This window comes from Callorhinus ursinus, unplaced genomic scaffold, assembly GCF_003265705.2.
Source record: "Callorhinus ursinus isolate GAN/ISIS: 27379988/994484 unplaced genomic scaffold, GSC_fseal_2.0 scaffold39, whole genome shotgun sequence".
Lineage (NCBI taxonomy): Eukaryota > Metazoa > Chordata > Mammalia > Carnivora > Otariidae > Callorhinus > Callorhinus ursinus.
In genome coordinates, this window is record NW_027397101.1 from 17,400,877 (window position 1) to 17,417,840 (window position 16,964).

Genomic DNA, 16,964 nt, shown 5'->3' on the forward strand with positions numbered 1-16,964 from the left:
GATTTCACTGATATGTGGAATTTAAGAAATAAAACAGATGAACATGGGGGAGGGGAAAAAAGGAGAGAGGGAAGCAAACAATAAGAGACTCTTAACTATAGAGAACAAACAGTAAGATTAACGGAGGGCGGTGGGTGGGGGATGGGCTAAATGGGTGATGGGTATTAAGGAAGGCACTTGTTGTGATCAGCACTGGGTGTTGTATGGAAGTGATGAATCATTAAATTCTACTTCTGAAACCAGTATCACATTATATGTTAACCAACTAGAATTTAAATAAAAACTTAAAAAAAGAGAGAAAGAAATGAGGCCCAAGAGATGCTATGTACATCCTGTCAAATATGATCTGCCTTTGGAGAAAATACTTCTCAGGTTCTCTTCTAGGTCGGAGAGATTGATCTTTCACCTCTTAGTGTAAGCCGTCCATGCTGCAGGCCGCCCACGGTGACCAGCTGGACAGCATGGATGTCATCATTGTCGACAATCTGAAACTGTTCCCAAGTGATGGCCCGAGACTGCCCCTCTAGAAGACTCAGACCTACAAGAGAAAACAGAAAAGTGCCCTAGAAAGTTCTGTGACATGCCAACATGCCTACTTTAAGACAAGATTAATGAATTTTCATTCACGAAACTAGCTGAAAATTGTATCTTTAAAAGCTTTTCAAGAAATTTGAATTTAGCTTTTATTTTTAGTAATATTTCTTTTTTTAAGATTTATTCATTTAGCTGAAGGAGAGAGAGTGCAGAGGGGAGGGGCAGAGGGAGAGGGAGCAGGAAACTCAAGCAGACTCCATGCTCAGCATGGAACCCAATGCGGGGCTTGATCTTATGACCCTGAGGACATGACCTGAGCTGAAACCAAGAGTCAGACGCTTAACCGACTGAGCTGCCCAGGCACCCCATATTTTTAGTAATATTTCTACTTTTTTTAAGATTTTATTTATTTGACAGAGAAAGAGAGAGGGAGAGAGAAAACACAAGCAAGGGGAGTGGGAGAGGGAGAAACAGGCTCCCCACTGAGCAGGGATCCCCGACTCGGGGCTCGATCCCAGGACCCTAGGACCATGATCCGAGTCGAAGACAGACACCTAACCGACTGAGCTACTGAGGCGCCCTGTAATATTTCTACTTTTAATACTATTAACCCCAATCTGACAACTGGTTCCTTATATATCCACTGGAGGCATGGTGGTGCCAGAAAATAAATAAAGGAAAGAATGGATGTTATGTTCATGGTAGTCTCTAGTTCAAAAATGTCCACAAGGAATTTTTCAAAGATGACATCTAGATATTTTAAGCGGGCAAAAGAATCAGAAGAGCTTTTCCATATAAGTTGGGAGTGCAAGAGTAGCTCGCAGGACAGAGAATGTAAAGTGGGTAACTGTGCAAATACGGAGCTACTCTGCTAAGGGAGTGTTTAACGGTATTAGACATGAAGTGTCTGACACCGCAATGAGGGCTGAATTTTATTCTAGGCTCTAATAAAGAAGGGACTTTTGTAACTAGAGGAAATGGAATAAAACCTTCTCCTTGGACCCAGCATGCTGGAGGAAATCTAGGGAGAGAGGGAAAGTGCTGCTCAGAGCAGCAAGAATATAGATCCTGGACAGAACACTCCAGTGAAAAACAGGGAGCTGAGAGCATCACCAACCATTCCCATTATTCAGGAGATCCAGGAGCTGACAGATTGCAAAGAATCTTAAATGGGAGCAAAACTTTTTAGGGAAACAAGTTGATAAAACTTAAAGGCAGGGTACTGGTGGACCAGATGACGCTCCCTTTCAAACCTGCCCAGCTTCCCCTGCCACCCACCCCCCACCCGGCCGTGACCACGTGCCTGCCTTCTCACAGCAGCAGCCCCATGAGGGTGCCCATAGTCCCCACAACTGTAAAGTCCCGGCTGCCACCATTGCCTCATCTTCTGGCATGTGGCTGGTTACCTCAACCGTCCTCTTGGGCAAGGGCCAGCTTGTGGCATGCCCTACCTTTGTGACCACGGCCAAGTCCTACACCAGGGGATCAAGGGAGTTTCTGTAGCAGCCGCAAAGAGGGGTCAGGCAGCTCATCATGGACATGTGGGGAGCTGAGCTCCAGGGAGGCAAACTGACCACAGTGAGCCAGGAGATGGGAAGGAGCTAAGAGAGAGACCATTCACATTTTCCCCAGCCCACCTCTGACTCCACCCACACACAGTGGCTCCGTCTCCGGGAGACACCAGCCCAACATAGCGGCCAACCTCACTTCCTCATCAGCTTAGTCACGCCACCTTTTTATCTGTTTCCCACAACTGCCTTTCCCTCTCATTCTTGTTTGCAGTATAGGGTTAATTTACTTGACCTGCCTCAAGGGCTGCTGACTAGGAAACCTGGGATAAGATACACAGTCTGGAGAGAGAGACAGAGAGAGAGGAAGAAAGGAGGGAGGGAGGGAAAAAGGAAAGAAGGAAGGGAGGAAAGAAGAGAGGGAGGACAAGCACATATAAAGAATCTCTGTGAGGGGCGCCTGAGTGGTCTAGTCAGTTAAGTGTCCAAATCTTGGTCTTGGCTCAGCTCTTGACCTCAGGGTCGTGAGTTCAAGCCCTGCATTGGGTTCCATGCTGGGCGTGGAGCCCACTTAAAATAAAATTTAAAAAAAAAATCTCTGTGACTGGTAATAAGGGTTTTGAAGCCAAGAGTGTGTGGTACAGCATAGTACAAGGCATCATGGGACACAGCAGAAGAGCAAGCAAGACTAGAAGTATAGATAGCAAAATATTAACAGTGGTTCTGTCTTCGTGATGGAGTAATAAATGGTATTATTCATTCATTACTGTTTCATTCATTTATTCATTACTATCCATTCATTATTATTATCATTATTGTTATCCATTCATTCAAGTTATTGTTTAATGTACTTTCCAAGTTTTCCATGATGAACATATATTAAGTTCATAAAAAGTAAAAGTTCATTTTAAAAAAGATTCTCATGTCCAAAGTAGCCAAAACCAGATTTCGAGCTCTCTTAACAAACTTTCACAGATTACACAGACTATTAAATCTCTACACTGAAGCAATAATCCGCTTAATATGTGATTCTCACTAAACTTCAGGTTATCAATTCCTTCTTTTCTTTCATTATCCCTCTAACAGAAGTAGAGTGGGACATAAAAGCAGCAAGACTGCTCAACCAATGTTCTCCTCACAACTGAAACTCACACACATACAAACCCGTGTGTGTGTGCCTGCGTGCAAGGGCTTACACACACACACACACACACACACACACACTGACAAGTCTAAGCCACCACTTGAGGATTTAAATCAGAGATATTTTCCCCTTAACAGAACCTACAACCACTACTTATAAGTATGTTTTGAATGCTATCAGTGGGATCAGTGGGAAAGGAAAAAATCTTCATTTACATTCCACATTTACATCTGCTCTAAATATATACATTGCATTAAAGACCACTCAGAAGTGACCTTCTTTTACAATAAATAAAGCAACTGAAGCTCTTTATTCACGTATGATGGTTTCCTTGCATGTCCTAAAAACAGGACAATGAATTAGTCTACATCTTCCTTCCCTCCTCTGAACAGTCAGAGTTGGAGACCTTTTCTCTCTCTGTCCAATTATAGCTCAATATCACAAATAGTCACTTTTTGGACTCATTCAGTTGAAAGGTGTTCCTTCTGGCTTAGTTCCTCCAGAGGAAAAACTTGGCTTCACCACACAGGAATCCTGCATTTAAATTTCTCACCCTGCTGGTAGGAAAAACAAAACAAAACAAAAACAACTCTCTGATTGCCTTCATTGGTCTGGGTTTCAGTTGCCTCATGCATGAAATGGGAAGGAACGACCTTTCTTTCCTGACCCATATAATTTCCCGTCCTCCCTTCAGGGTTCTGTAGCTTGATGCCCTACACGGAGCTTCACCTGTGTTCCAGGACACTCGGGGGGCATTTGTATCTGCTGTTCTGACGGAGATGTGGACGGTGATAGGTGCACTCCTTTCGAAGAAGAAGTCATAAACCTCCACCTCCACCTGTAAACAAACCGTTGCATAAGAATCACACATTGACAATTTATAACATAAAATACCATTATTCCTGGGGCAGACACCACAGATGGAGGCAAAACAGATTTAGGTTTCTGCTGTTCCCTGATGTCATTTTTCTTAAAGATTCATTTATTTATTTTAGAGACGGGGGGTGCAGGGGGAGGGGCAGAGGGAGAGAGGCAGGCTTCCTGCGGAGGGTGGAGCCCCATGCGGGGCTCAGTCTCACGACCCTGAGATCACAATCTGAACCAAAATCAAGAGTTAGATGCTTAACTGACTGAGCCACCCAGGCGCCCCACCTGATCTCATTTTTGACAGCCTGATCTCACGTTTTCAGGCTCTAGATTTTGTTCCTTAGTTAACAGTATTTTTAAATTTTCCTCACCATGAAAGAAGCTTTTAACCTGAAATAAACAAATATGCTGAAGAAGGTCCCTGCAATTGCTCAGGAGACCAGCATCAGACCACTCAATTCTCTCTCAAAGGTATAGGGTCTAGAGAAGTGCATCTTAACTAAGGGGACTTTGTTCCCCCAGGGGACATTTGGGAATGTCTGGAGATATTTTGGGTCTCACGAATGGGTATGTGTGGTGGGCGGTACTACTGGCCACTAAACAGAGGATGGAGGCCAGGGATGCTCCTATTACTGCCATGCACGAGACAGCCCCCACAACAAAGAATTATCCAGTGCAAATTGCCAATGGTGCTGCTTTTAAGAGCCCTGGTCTTACAGGCATCTATCTCTCCAAACATATTTTTAAATATCCAGATTGTATTTGCTTCCATGAAATCCATAGCTAATAAATGGGGCTATATGAGAAGTTTTTAAAAATATTTTATTTATTTGAGAAAGCATGAGAGAGAGCACGAGCAGGGGGTGGAGGGTGCAGAGGGAGAAGCAGGCTCCCCACTGAGCAGGGAGCCCGACACAGGGCTCAATCCCAGGACCCCGGAATCATGACCCGAGCCAAAGGCAGATGTTTAACCAACTGAGCCACCCAGGTGCCCCATTAAGTTTAGAACCTTATTATGTATTATGTATTATGCACACATTGCACCAGGTGCTGACAGGGAAGGATGATTTATAAGACAGAAATGCAAGGCACATGCCCATTCTTGAAGAATGTCCATTTGACATCGAATGTCCATTTGGTCCATTAGAGAGCATAAATTATCAAACGGCAACATATCAGCAAATAGTACCTCACAAAAGAAACAGATTCCAGGCTGCCACAGTAACAGACTAAAAATGGAACCATAACCCAGTAGGGATGTGTTTTGGAGGTGTAAGGTAAATATCTATTAGGTTGAGCCATATGAAATTGTAGGTCACGTGCTCACTAAGAAACACTGTTCTCAAACCAACAGAGTACCTAGTAAAATGAGCTTGAATTTTCATGGCTGAAAGAATGGACCGCCTTGACATTACAGTGCAGGGAAGGTTCAGCTAGCTTCAGGAGCCCTGGACATTGCTCTGCCCTCAGGGGTTCCACCCCAGGTGGCTGACTGAGCCCAGGGCTTCCAGCCCATGTAATCTGCAAAGCACCTAATCTCCATTGAGAAAATTGAGAGTCACCTTCTAACAACAGCAAAATGACACATTTGAACAGGTTCTGCTTTAAGATTACATTATATGATCCCAGAAAAGACACACAGGAAGCAGCCAGAGTAGCTGTGCTTTATTTATGAGTTCAAGGTAAAACTGGGCATCGAATGAGAAATTACTTTATAATATGGAAGGCATGGGAGGCGAGAGGAAGAAAGAAAAAAAAAAAACAGCTGCCACTTACTATTATGAAGAAAAGAAAAGAAAAGAAAAGAAAAAAAAAGGAAAGGGCAAAAGCATGGCATTTACAGTCTGAAGTCATTTGTCTGCCCTGGAGGCTAAATGCTGAAAATGCTTAAATTAGATGAAGGACAATTTGGAACACCAGGCACACTCATTTTCCTTAATAAACCTGAAGTCAAGTCTGTATCAATTTGCTCATTTAAACATTCCACCTGTTTGAATCAACTTGCTGGTAGGTCTGTAAGTTTGTGAAGACTGTCACCAGCAGTTCTCAACTCACATCCAAAACAAAATTAGAGGAAAGAGGCTGGAATAGCAGCCAAAGGTACTTAGATTAGACAGGAAGGGGATTATCCTGAGTCGGCGTTATTCATTAAAATCAAGGATCCCAGTAAAACAGTCATCCAAACAAAAAGGAATAATAAGATTTATTTTTTTAAAGATTTGATTTATTTGACAGAGAGAGAGAGACAGAGAGAGAAGGAACACAGGCAGGGGGAGTGGAGAGGGAGAAGCAGGCTTCCTGCAGAGCAGAGAGCCCAATGTGGGGCTCGATCCCAGGACCCCAGGATCATGACCTGAGCTGAAGGCAGACACTTAACAACTGAGCCACCCAGGTGCCCCAGGAATAACAGAATTTATTAATGAGGGATGCCTGGGTGGCACAGTGGGTTGAGTGTCCGACTCTTGGTTTCAGCTCAAGTGATAATCTCAAGGTCACAGGATCGAGTCCCGCATGGGGCTCCACACTCAGCACAAGGTCTACTTGAGATTCTCTCTCCCTTCCCTTGCCCCTCCCACTTGTGCTCTCTATCTCTCTCAAATGAATAAATAAATCTTTAAAATAAAAAGACTTTGTTAATGAAAGGATTGCAGACAAAGTCATCTCTAAGTTCTATGGTCTATGCCAGGCAGAAAGACCGTCAAGGACAAAAGAGTTCTTAAACTGGTGAGCTCTGGGCCAAATGTGGCCCTCAGAAGTATTTTGTAGCTGGCACAATATGCTTTAGAACCTTTAATATGTACTCTGTATTTAAAAATTGAAACATTTTTACAAAACACTTACAGATTTCCAAGTCCTCTGAAGAATAAGAGCTAAGGCTACCCCAAATTGTATTCACACAGGACGGCAATCACTAGCGCTCCAATGCAGCAGCCTCTGAAATTGTCAGCTCTTTCTTCCACTCCCCACCGTCTCCCCCCCCAGGCGGGTTTGCTCATTGGCATCACCAGCGGCTCCTCTAGGCATTTGAACCTGCATCTAGATCGACAGTGATTGATTCTCTTCTGAGGCACTGACATGCAAACTAACCTGAAGGTGCAGGGAAGTGGCCTGCCTCTTCAGTAACTCTGTGGATAGCAGACGGGCCAGTCGCTTTGTCTCCCTTTCTTCCTACCTCGTAATGTCTCCGCGCAGAATAGCTGCTGTTCGGTGGCTGGTAGGCTATCTGCATGTCACTCAGATCTTTCCAGGTGAACGAGGAGACCGGTCTGGTGTGATCCCACAGATGAGTCACGTAGCCCTGGGGCGGGGCTTTCGTAACGTTGAACACCAGCAAGGGCTTAGGGGTCTCATCCTCTTCACAGTCCAGGACGGATGTAGTCAAGGAGGTCAGGATGAACTGATCCACTTCGAGAATTAACATGGCCATGAACGCGGCCCTTGGAATCTGATTAGGAAAGCCAGCTCTGATATAGACGGGCAACCACGCACTCTCTGACTTTTGAAGGGGAAAGAAAATACGGAGGGGAAACAATATGAATGAAGCTATCACATACATGGTTAATAGTATGTAGATGGTGTGTCTGGCAGTGACCTGAAACCTGGCTGCACATTAGAATCATTGGAGAGTTTTAAACACATACTGATGCCCAAGCTCCATCTCCACAGGTTCTAATTTAATTCTTGCAAAAAAGGGAAACTGAGGGTTGCTGGAGTGGTGGGGGGTGGGAGGGATGGGGTGGCTGGGTGATAGACATTGGGGAGGGTATGTGCTACGGTGAGTGCTGTGAATTGTGCAAGACTGTTGAATCACAGACCTGTACCCCCCAAAACAAATAATACATTATATGTTAAAAAAAAAAAAAAAAGAAGAAGAAGATAGCAGAAGGGGAAGAATGAAGGGAGGGAATTCGGAGGGGGAGACGAACCATGAAAGACTATGGACTCTGAAAAACCAAATGAGGGTTCTAGAGGGGAGGGGGGGATGGGTTATCCCGGTGATGGGTATTAAGGAGGGCACGTTCTGCATGGAGCACTGGGTGTTATATGCAAACAATGAATCATGGAACACTACGTCAAAAACTAATGATGTAATGTATGGTGATTAACATAATAAAAAAAAATGGTTGCAAAAAGGGACCAGAAAACTGGTATTTTTAAAAGCTCCCTGGTGACTCTAATATGTAGCCAGGATTGAAAGTGGACACTCGTTTTGGCATCAGAAGGAACCGTCCTTTTGATTCTATTTCCAGCACTTATGATTTGTGTGATTTTAAACAAGCTATTTAACTCCTAAGCCTTTTCCCCCCATTTGTAAAATGCAAATGCTGGACCCCCAAGTAATAAGTGAGGATTAAATGAGATAGCCAAAGTAAAGCACTTAGCAGTGTCTGGCATACCTCACCTACCTCCTTCGGCCACCCTGCCCACTTCCTGCCATGTGGTTTGAAAGAGGGCAAAGGCAGGATGAAGGAAAATGTCTCCATAACTCAGTACTCATGCAACTGAAGGATGGTGGTTCAGCTGTCCAGTTAGTTAAGACCCTGAGTCCCCAGGTGATGAGTAGGTAATTAAAACTGAAAGCTACCAAACAGGTTAGAAATGTACCCTCAAATGAGAGAGCTATGAGCAAGCGGCCCCAATAATGGGGATCTCCAGAGAAACCAGGAAATTGCATCTTGAGATCTGAGGTGTCAACAGGTGCTATGAGGAAGAATCCTCAAAGCAAGAGATGCTGGTTATCATGGGATTTGGTGTTTTGCATTGTTAAGAATGACCCTGAACGATAAGAGTCACATACAATATGCAGAACGCTGGATATTGGACTAGAAGTTGTAATCTGTATGTAACGAAATGATAAAAACAGAATTCTTTTTGGTTTGGTCTCAACTGAAGTTCCAATGAAAGAGATATCAGATTTCAAAGTGAATGTGACACCGATACTATAGGCAGTATTTACAAAGCAAATTGTCTGGAACTGGTCTAGAACCCTCTCACCCACTACAAGAACAGAAAAGCGTTGAGGGGGGTAAGAGAAAGATTTATTTGTAGAGAAGAGTGCTTTGCTGTGCTGAGTCACTCCCTCGATCCCCAACCCCACCCAACCCCATGAAGAGGAAAGGTGGGCAATGCTACATTTGTCCTGGGTGTCAGGACAGAAGTTTCCTTGAGGCCAGCCTTAAATGTATCTTTTACAGGTGAGATACAGAGGACTGATGCTTGGCTCATACAGGAGGAAGCAAAGGGGCCAGACGCAGAAAATACTGGTGCCTCTTCTGGGATCTGCCTAGCTTTTGTTTGTGGCAAGGAAAAACATATGGGGGCTCCCACATATGGGCTGAGGGGACAGAGGGTTGGTTTGGGGTCATCCTGGACCCTGACTTTTTGGGGGCATCTGTGAGAAGCCAAAGAAAGGCAGAAACAGGCAGCTGGGGATGGAAATAATCCTAGGAGCTATGGGAGAAATTGCAAGTGAATACTCAGGCTAGAAATGAATCCTCTGGACATCCACCAGAACACCACCTCCAGGATGGGAGATCCCCAGAGAAACCACAAAATTGTCCCGGAGATAAATAAGCTGGAAACACTTGCCAGAGTTACAGAGCATGAAGTTATATTCCATCAGTGTCTGATCAAATAAGACCTCTCTCCCCAGTGCTCTGCACAAACCAAGCCCCCTAAGACCAGAAATTCCAAAACCAGCCAGCAAAACTCAAAAGAGAGAAGTGCAACAGAGAAAGAGAAAAGACAATCAACCCCCTCTCCTCCCACTGCATGCTTAATGAAGACAAATTAATAATACGCTGAGACATCTCAGGGTTCAGAGTATCTATTCTTCCCATGCCATTTAAAAAAATTATTTAAAGGGGTGCTTGAGTGGCTCTGTTAGTTAAGCATCTGACTCCTAATCTCAGCTCAAGTCTTGATCTCAGCTTAGATCCTGATCTCAAGGTTATGAGTTCAAGCCCCGCACTGGGCTCCACGCTGGACATGGAGCCTACTTTAAAAAAAAAATTATTTAAAAAGTCGTAATGTAGGGGTGCCTGGGTGGCTCAGTCGTTAAGCGTCTGCCTTCGGCTCAGGTCACGATCCCAGGGTCTTGGAATCGAGCCCCGCATCGGGCTCCCTGCTCCATGGGAAGTCTGCTTCTCCCTCTCCCACCCCCTCTGCTTTTGTTCCTCTCTCGCTGTGTTTCTGTCAAATAAATAAATAAAATCTTTAAAAAATAAAAAATAAATAAAAAGTCATAATGTTGAAAATTCAAGAATGGGAAAATCATGGTATAAAAGGACTGGTGCTGAACAGTAAGAACATTAAGAGTAGGGGACTTTAACACCCCACTCACTAATGGACAGACTGTCTAAGCAGAAGATCAACAAGGAAATAAGGGCTTTGAATGACACACTGGACCAGATGGACTTCACAGATATATTCAGAGTGTTCCATCCTAAAGCAACAGAATACACATTCTTCTCGAGTGCACATGGAACATTCTCCAGAATAGATCACATACTGGGTCACAAACCAGTCTCAACTGGTACCAAAAGACTGGGATCATTCCCTGCATATTTTCAGACCACAATGCTTTGAAACAGGAACTCAATCACAAGAGGAAATTTGGAAAGAACTCAAATACATGGAGGCTAAAGAGCGTTCTACTAAAAAATGAATGGGTCAAGTGGAAAACTAAAGAAGAACTTTAAAAATTCATGGAAACAAATGAAAATGAAACATACCTGTTCAAAACCTTTGGGATGTAGCAAATGCAGTCCTAAAGGGAAGTATATAGCAATACAGGCCTTTCTCAAGAAACAAGAAGGGTCTCAAATACACAACCTAATCTTACACCTAAAGGAGCTGGAGAAAGAACAGCAAATAAAGCCTAAACCCAGCAAGAGAAGAAAATTAATAGATTAGAACAGAAGCCAATGAAATAGAAACCAAAAGAACAGTGGAACAGATCAACGAAACTAGGAGCTGGTTCTTTGAAAGAACTCATAAGACTGATAAACCTCTGGCCAGACTTATCAAAAAGAAAAGAGAAAGGACCCAAATAAATAAAATCGTGAATGAAAGAGGAGAGATCACAACCAACACCGAAGAAAAACAAACAATTATGAGACTGTATTATGAGGAACTATATGCCAACATATTAGGCAATCTGGAGGAAATGGATGCATTCCTAGAGACATATAAACTACCAAAACTGAAACAGGGAGAAATAGAAAACCTGAACAGACCCATAACCAGCAACCTCTTAGACCTCAGCTGCAACAACTTCCAGCTATACACGTCTCCAACAGCAAGGGAAACAAAGGCAAAATATTTATTTTAAAAATAAATAAAGGAAATACAATTTTAGCATTTAATTGATCAGCAAGGGAAACAGAGGCAAAAATGAACTATTGGGACTTCATCAAGATAAAAAGCTTTTGCACAGCAAAGTAAACAGTCAACAAAACCAAAAGACAACCGACAGAATGGGAGAAGATATTTGCAAATGACATAGCAGATAAAGGGCTAGTACCCAAAATCTATCAAGAGTTTACCAAACTCAACACCCAAAGAACAAATACAAATCAAAACCTCAATGAGATGCACCTCCCACCAGTCAGAATGGCTAAAATTAACAAGTCAGGAAACGACAATTTTTGGTGGGGATGCGCAGAAAGGGGAACCCTCCTACACTGTTGGTGGGAATGCAAGCTGGTGCAGCCACTCTGGAAAACAGTAGGAGGTTCCCCAAAAAGTTGAAAACAGAGCTACCCTATGACCCAGCAATTGCACTACTGGGTATTTACCCCAGTAAATGTAGTGATCCAAAGGCACCTGCACCTCAATGTTTATAGCAGCAATGTCCACAATAGCCAAACTACGGAAAGAACCTAGATGTCCATTGACAGATGAATGGATAAAGATGTGTTATATATATATATATATATATATATATATATATATATACACACAACAGAATACTACTCAGCCATCAAAAAAATGAAATCTTGCTATTTGCAATAACATGGATTGAACTAGAGGGTATTATGCTAAGTGAAGTAAGTCAATCAGAGAAAGACAAGTATCATATGATCTCACTGATATGAGGAATTTGAGAAACAAGACAGAGGATCATAGGGGAAGTGAGGGAAAAATGAAACAAGACGAAACCTGAGAGGGAGACAAACCAGAAGAGACTCTTAATCTCCGGAAACAAACTGAGGGTTGCTGGAGTGGAGGGGGGTGGGCGGGACGGGGTAGCTGGGTGATGGACACTGGGGAGGGTATGTGCTATGGTGAGCACTGTGAATTGTGTAAGACTGATGAATCACAGAACTGTACCCCTGAAACAAATAATACATTATATGTTAATTTTTTAAAATTAAAAAAAATTTAAAAAGTAAACAGTTGACCAAAAGACAACCAGCAGAATGGGAGAAAATATTTGCAAACGTCTTATCAGATAAAGGGCTATTATCCAAAATCTATCAAGAACTTACCAAACTCAACACCCAAAGAACAAATAATCCAATCAAGAAATGGACAGAAGACATGAACAGACATTTCTGCAAAAAAGACATCCAAATGGCCAACAAACATGAAAAAATGCTCAACATCACTCTGCATCAGGGAAATACAAATCAAAACCACAATGAGATACCACCACACACCAGTCAGCACGGCTAAAATTAACAAGTCAGGAAATGACAGCTGTTGGCAAGGATGTGGAGAAAAGGAAACCCTCTTACACTGCTGGTGGGAATGCAAGCTGGTGCAGCCACTCTGGAAAACAGTATGGAGGCTCCTCAAAAAGTTGAAAATAGAGCTACCCTCCAACCCAGCAATTACACTACTGGGTATTTACCCAAAAGATACAAATGTAGTGATCCAAAGGGGCACGTGAACCCTAATGTTTATAGCAGCAATGTCCACAATAGCCAAAACATGGAAGGAACACAGATGTCCACTGACGGATGAATGGATAAAGAAAATGTGGTATATATATACAATGGAATACTACTCAGCCATCAAAAAAATGAAATCTTGTCATTTGCAACAATGTGGATGGAACTAGAGGGTATTATGCTAAGTGAAATAAGTCAATCAGAGAAAGACAGTCATCATATGATCTCACTCATATGTGGAATTTAAGAAACAAAAGAGAGATGGGCGCCTGGGTGGCTCAGTTGGTTAAGCGACTGCCTTCGGCTCAGGTCATGATCCTGGAGTCCCGGGATCGAGTCCCACATCGGGCTCCCTGCTCGGCGGGGAGTCTGCTTCTCCCTCTGACCCCCTTCCCCCTCGTGCTTTCTGTCTCTCATTCTCTCTCTCTCTGAAATAAATAAATAAAATCTTTAAAAAAAAAAAAAAAAGAAACAAAAGAGAGGATCATAGGGGAAGAGAGGGGAAAAGTAAAACAAGATGAAATCAGAGAAGGAGACAAACCATAAGAGACACTTAATCACAGGAAACAAACTGAGGATTGCTGCGGGGGGATGGGGTAACTGGGGGATGCACATTAAGGAGGGCACTGGGTGTTATATAAGACTGATGAATTACTGAATTCTACCTCTGAAACTAATAATACGTTGCTAATTGAATTTAAATTTTAAAAATTAAAAAAAAAGACACTGTGGGCAGTTGATATTGATAAAATATACAAGACAAGGATTCTTATAAGCATTCATTATATTTAATATTCTGGCCAAACCAGTGGAGAACAAAGCAAAAATAAGAGGAATAATTACTGAAAAAGAAGGAACAAAATTATCATCATTAGTGAAAGATATAATTATGGTCTTCCAAAGCCCAAAGAACTGAAAAATTCTTAGAATAATTGAATTCAAGAAAGAAGCCCAATAAAAGAAAATTATACCAAAAAATAGCTTTCCTATTTATCATCAGTAACCAAAGAGAAGATATAATGGAGGGAAAAGTGTCTATTCACAGTAATTTCCCAAAAGCAAACTGCCTAGGACTGGACTTAATAAGTGTGTTCAACTTACATGAAGAAAACTGCAAATTTTACAGAAACACATCAAAGAACATTTGCCTAGATGAAGGGAGGTCCCTCATTTCTGGAGGAGAAGGCTCAATGGGTAAATGTTCTAATATTCCAATTATTTCCAAAATACTTTATAGTTTTAATCCAATCCTGATAAAAATACTTAGGGACTTTTCTTTAATGAACATAAATGATTTAATTCTTTATTGAGAACTAAGATTAGGTGAGAATGGATAAGAAAACTTTGAAGACAAGTGATAAGGAAGAACTTGCCTGTAAAATATTAAAGTGTATTATTGACCTTTTATATTTAGAATAACTGATACTGGCACAGAAATAAGGAAGTATATCTAAGGAACAAAAGAGCTAGCCTTGAAATAGTATACATAGTATCTTTCTATTCCATAGAAGCATCAAAAATCAATGAGAAACAGGTTCATTATTCAACAAATAGTGCTGAAAATCTTGACTACTTGGGAAAAAAACGGTTCCTGTGTTTCACAATATGATAAAATTCATTTCAGATCGATTAAAAGGGCAAATGTAAACAAGAAAACCTTAAGAATCTAGAAGAAATCATGGATGAAATAGTCATTTAATGTCACTTGATGAGGGAGGATAGACCGTACACATATAAAAATAATAAAATAACAAGATTCAAAATCTTCAAATATAGCATAAATTCAGTCGCCTAAAACAAAACCAACATTGGTGTGCATGTCTCCTTACCGTGTGTGTGTATGTGTGTGTGTGTGTAATAAGTGGGAGAAATATAACTCGTTTTGCTTTCTTATTTTGCTTTCTGTGTGTTTTTCAAAAAAATATTCTCTGCAGTGAACACATGACTTTGATATTCATAAAAGAATGTGTTTTATGACATGCCAAATTGCCTATGGAGTAGGTTGATTAATAAAACAAGAAGGTCATTTTAAGGAGGAAAATCCCAAACTGATCTAAAAATATAAACAAAAAAGCCCTAACTCAATATAGAGAGGCAAAATAGAAAAATCAGTCAGGAAGAAAAATGGGTCTAATTTTTTAAATGGAGCTAAGAAGTCAATAAAAGTGAAAGTTTTGGGGTGCCTGGCTGGCTCAGTCTGTTAAGTGTCTGACTCTTGATTTCGGCTTGGGTGGTGATCTTGGGGTCCTGAGATCGAGCCCTGCATCAGGCTCTGCATTGAGCATGGAGCCTGCTTGAGATTCTCTCTCTCCTCCTTGTGCTCCCCCTCCTGCCTGCCCCGACTCACTCTCTCTCTCAAAATAAAATAAAATAAAATAAAAGTAAAAATCTTTTTGTGTCAAAAAGATGAGAAGATATCTACTAATAGTTAGGAGACCTAGGAATTAGTCTTGGCTCAGTCATAAAATGGCTGTGTATGTATGGGCAAGGTATGCAATTTCTCTGACCACCATTATATACAACAAGATGTCTGGGCTAAGCCAGTTGTTTCCAAACCTAGTTGATGATCCATTTTTTCCCCCAGGTGGCTTTTTTTAACTGGCAAAATATGCACAGTGCTTATTCTGTGCCAGGCTTTGTGCCAACTGCTTTATAAGTATTATCTCATTTATTTCTCTCAATTACTCTAAGAAGTAGGTTCTATTATTCCCATTTTAAGATTTTTTAAAATGAGGCATAAAATCCAAAGTCAAATAGCTAGTTAAACAGACATTTGAACCCAGGCAAACAGGGCCCAGCATTCATGCTCTTAGCTATTAATGTTAGGCTCAGAAATCTATCCTTTAAAATGCACCAAGTGATTTGCCTAATCAATTTGATCAGACCATCTCTAAGTTTTTTTTTTTAACCTCAATTCTAAAATTTTCTGATCCTGTTTTGTCATTTTCTTATTTTTTTTATCTTATCAATTCCTTGGGAGTGACAATGCTCAATATCTGAGTTTCTTGGGAGATATCTGGTGAGAAGTCAAATATTGAAAGAGGGAGGTCTTTCATGAATGTAATCTTGGATCATCTTTTATCAGCACAAAATCCAAGCTGTTTCAGCAGGTACACAGTTGCCCCAAATAAAACAAATTATAGATTATATGAATCTGTTGAATAGCATGTTAAATGTTTCATATAAATTGATTTCATCTTCTACCTTCATTTCGATGTGAGGAGATCAATAGGAGGAAAGCCAGGAGGAGTTGAAAGAGACTGAAAGAAGGAGGAGGGCTTGCGGGGGGGGGGGCCTGTCTCCTTGATTACCTGGTCTTCCATCTCAGAGTCTAAAAGAGTGAATAGGATATAATCCGCTACACCCATAATGCTGGGACTGAGTTTCCCCTTGCTCTCAGTCTCCCACGGCCTAGTCTAGTCGATATGTGGGCCCCCTAATTTCCTCTAACAGGTGAAAAGAGGTTTTAACAAAGAAAGGGGGGGATGAAGCCTCAAAGAGAGGGTGCTACAAAAGACCAAATGACAAGCTAAAGAATACTGAAGGGAGGGGGGAAGAAGGGCAGCGTGTAAATGGCCCCAGTCCTTCCTCCATTGCCTTAGTGGTGGCAGAGCTAGAAGAGAGGCAGGGAAGGGAAATTATACACGGACATTCTGGAGTTCTAATGAGTCACTGGGCAGTCCCACCCACAGTAGCTCAGGAACTGGCCCTGGCAGGGCAGCCAGCACAAGCACCCCCATGGAAGTGGCTCTCTCGCTGCAGATCAGCTAGGGACGCAGACTCATAACCCCCAACTCTACCTTGTATACAGTTTTGCTCCTGCCATCTGTGAGGTCCAGCTGGATAGAGATGTAGTCAATGTTGGGAGAAGGGGGATCCGTGTGTTGATAACGAAGCCCCATCAACAAGAACTCCTCACAGCTCACATTGACACTTCCCATTTTCTTCAGTCCCAGGGCACAGCTTCCACCTGGACACCTCAGCTCTGTTCCCAGGTCTAGAACACACAGCACT

The 16,964-nt window shown here is 42.0% G+C and overlaps 1 protein-coding gene across 10 annotated transcripts in view; it reads right to left on the reverse strand.

Annotated features, from left to right (window-relative positions):
• The window catches only part of FREM1 (FRAS1 related extracellular matrix 1), a 182,671-nt gene that overhangs the window by 122,956 nt on the left and 42,751 nt on the right, over positions 1-16,964 (reverse strand). For 9 of the 10 annotated variants that reach the window (XR_012374776.1, XR_012374777.1, XM_073880813.1 and 6 more), the window contains 4 exons: positions 16,751-16,947; positions 7,226-7,549; positions 3,916-4,024; positions 407-538 (listed from right to left, as the gene is read on the reverse strand). Coding sequence is in view for 8 of the 10 variants with exons in the window: in XM_073880813.1 (XP_073736914.1) it covers positions 407-538; positions 3,916-4,024; positions 7,226-7,549; positions 16,751-16,947 (762 nt within the window). In the remaining 2 variants the exon portion in view is untranslated. The remainder of the gene's footprint in view (positions 1-406; positions 539-3,915; positions 4,025-7,225; positions 7,550-16,750; positions 16,948-16,964) is intronic. The other variant, XM_073880814.1, reaches the window with a different exon arrangement.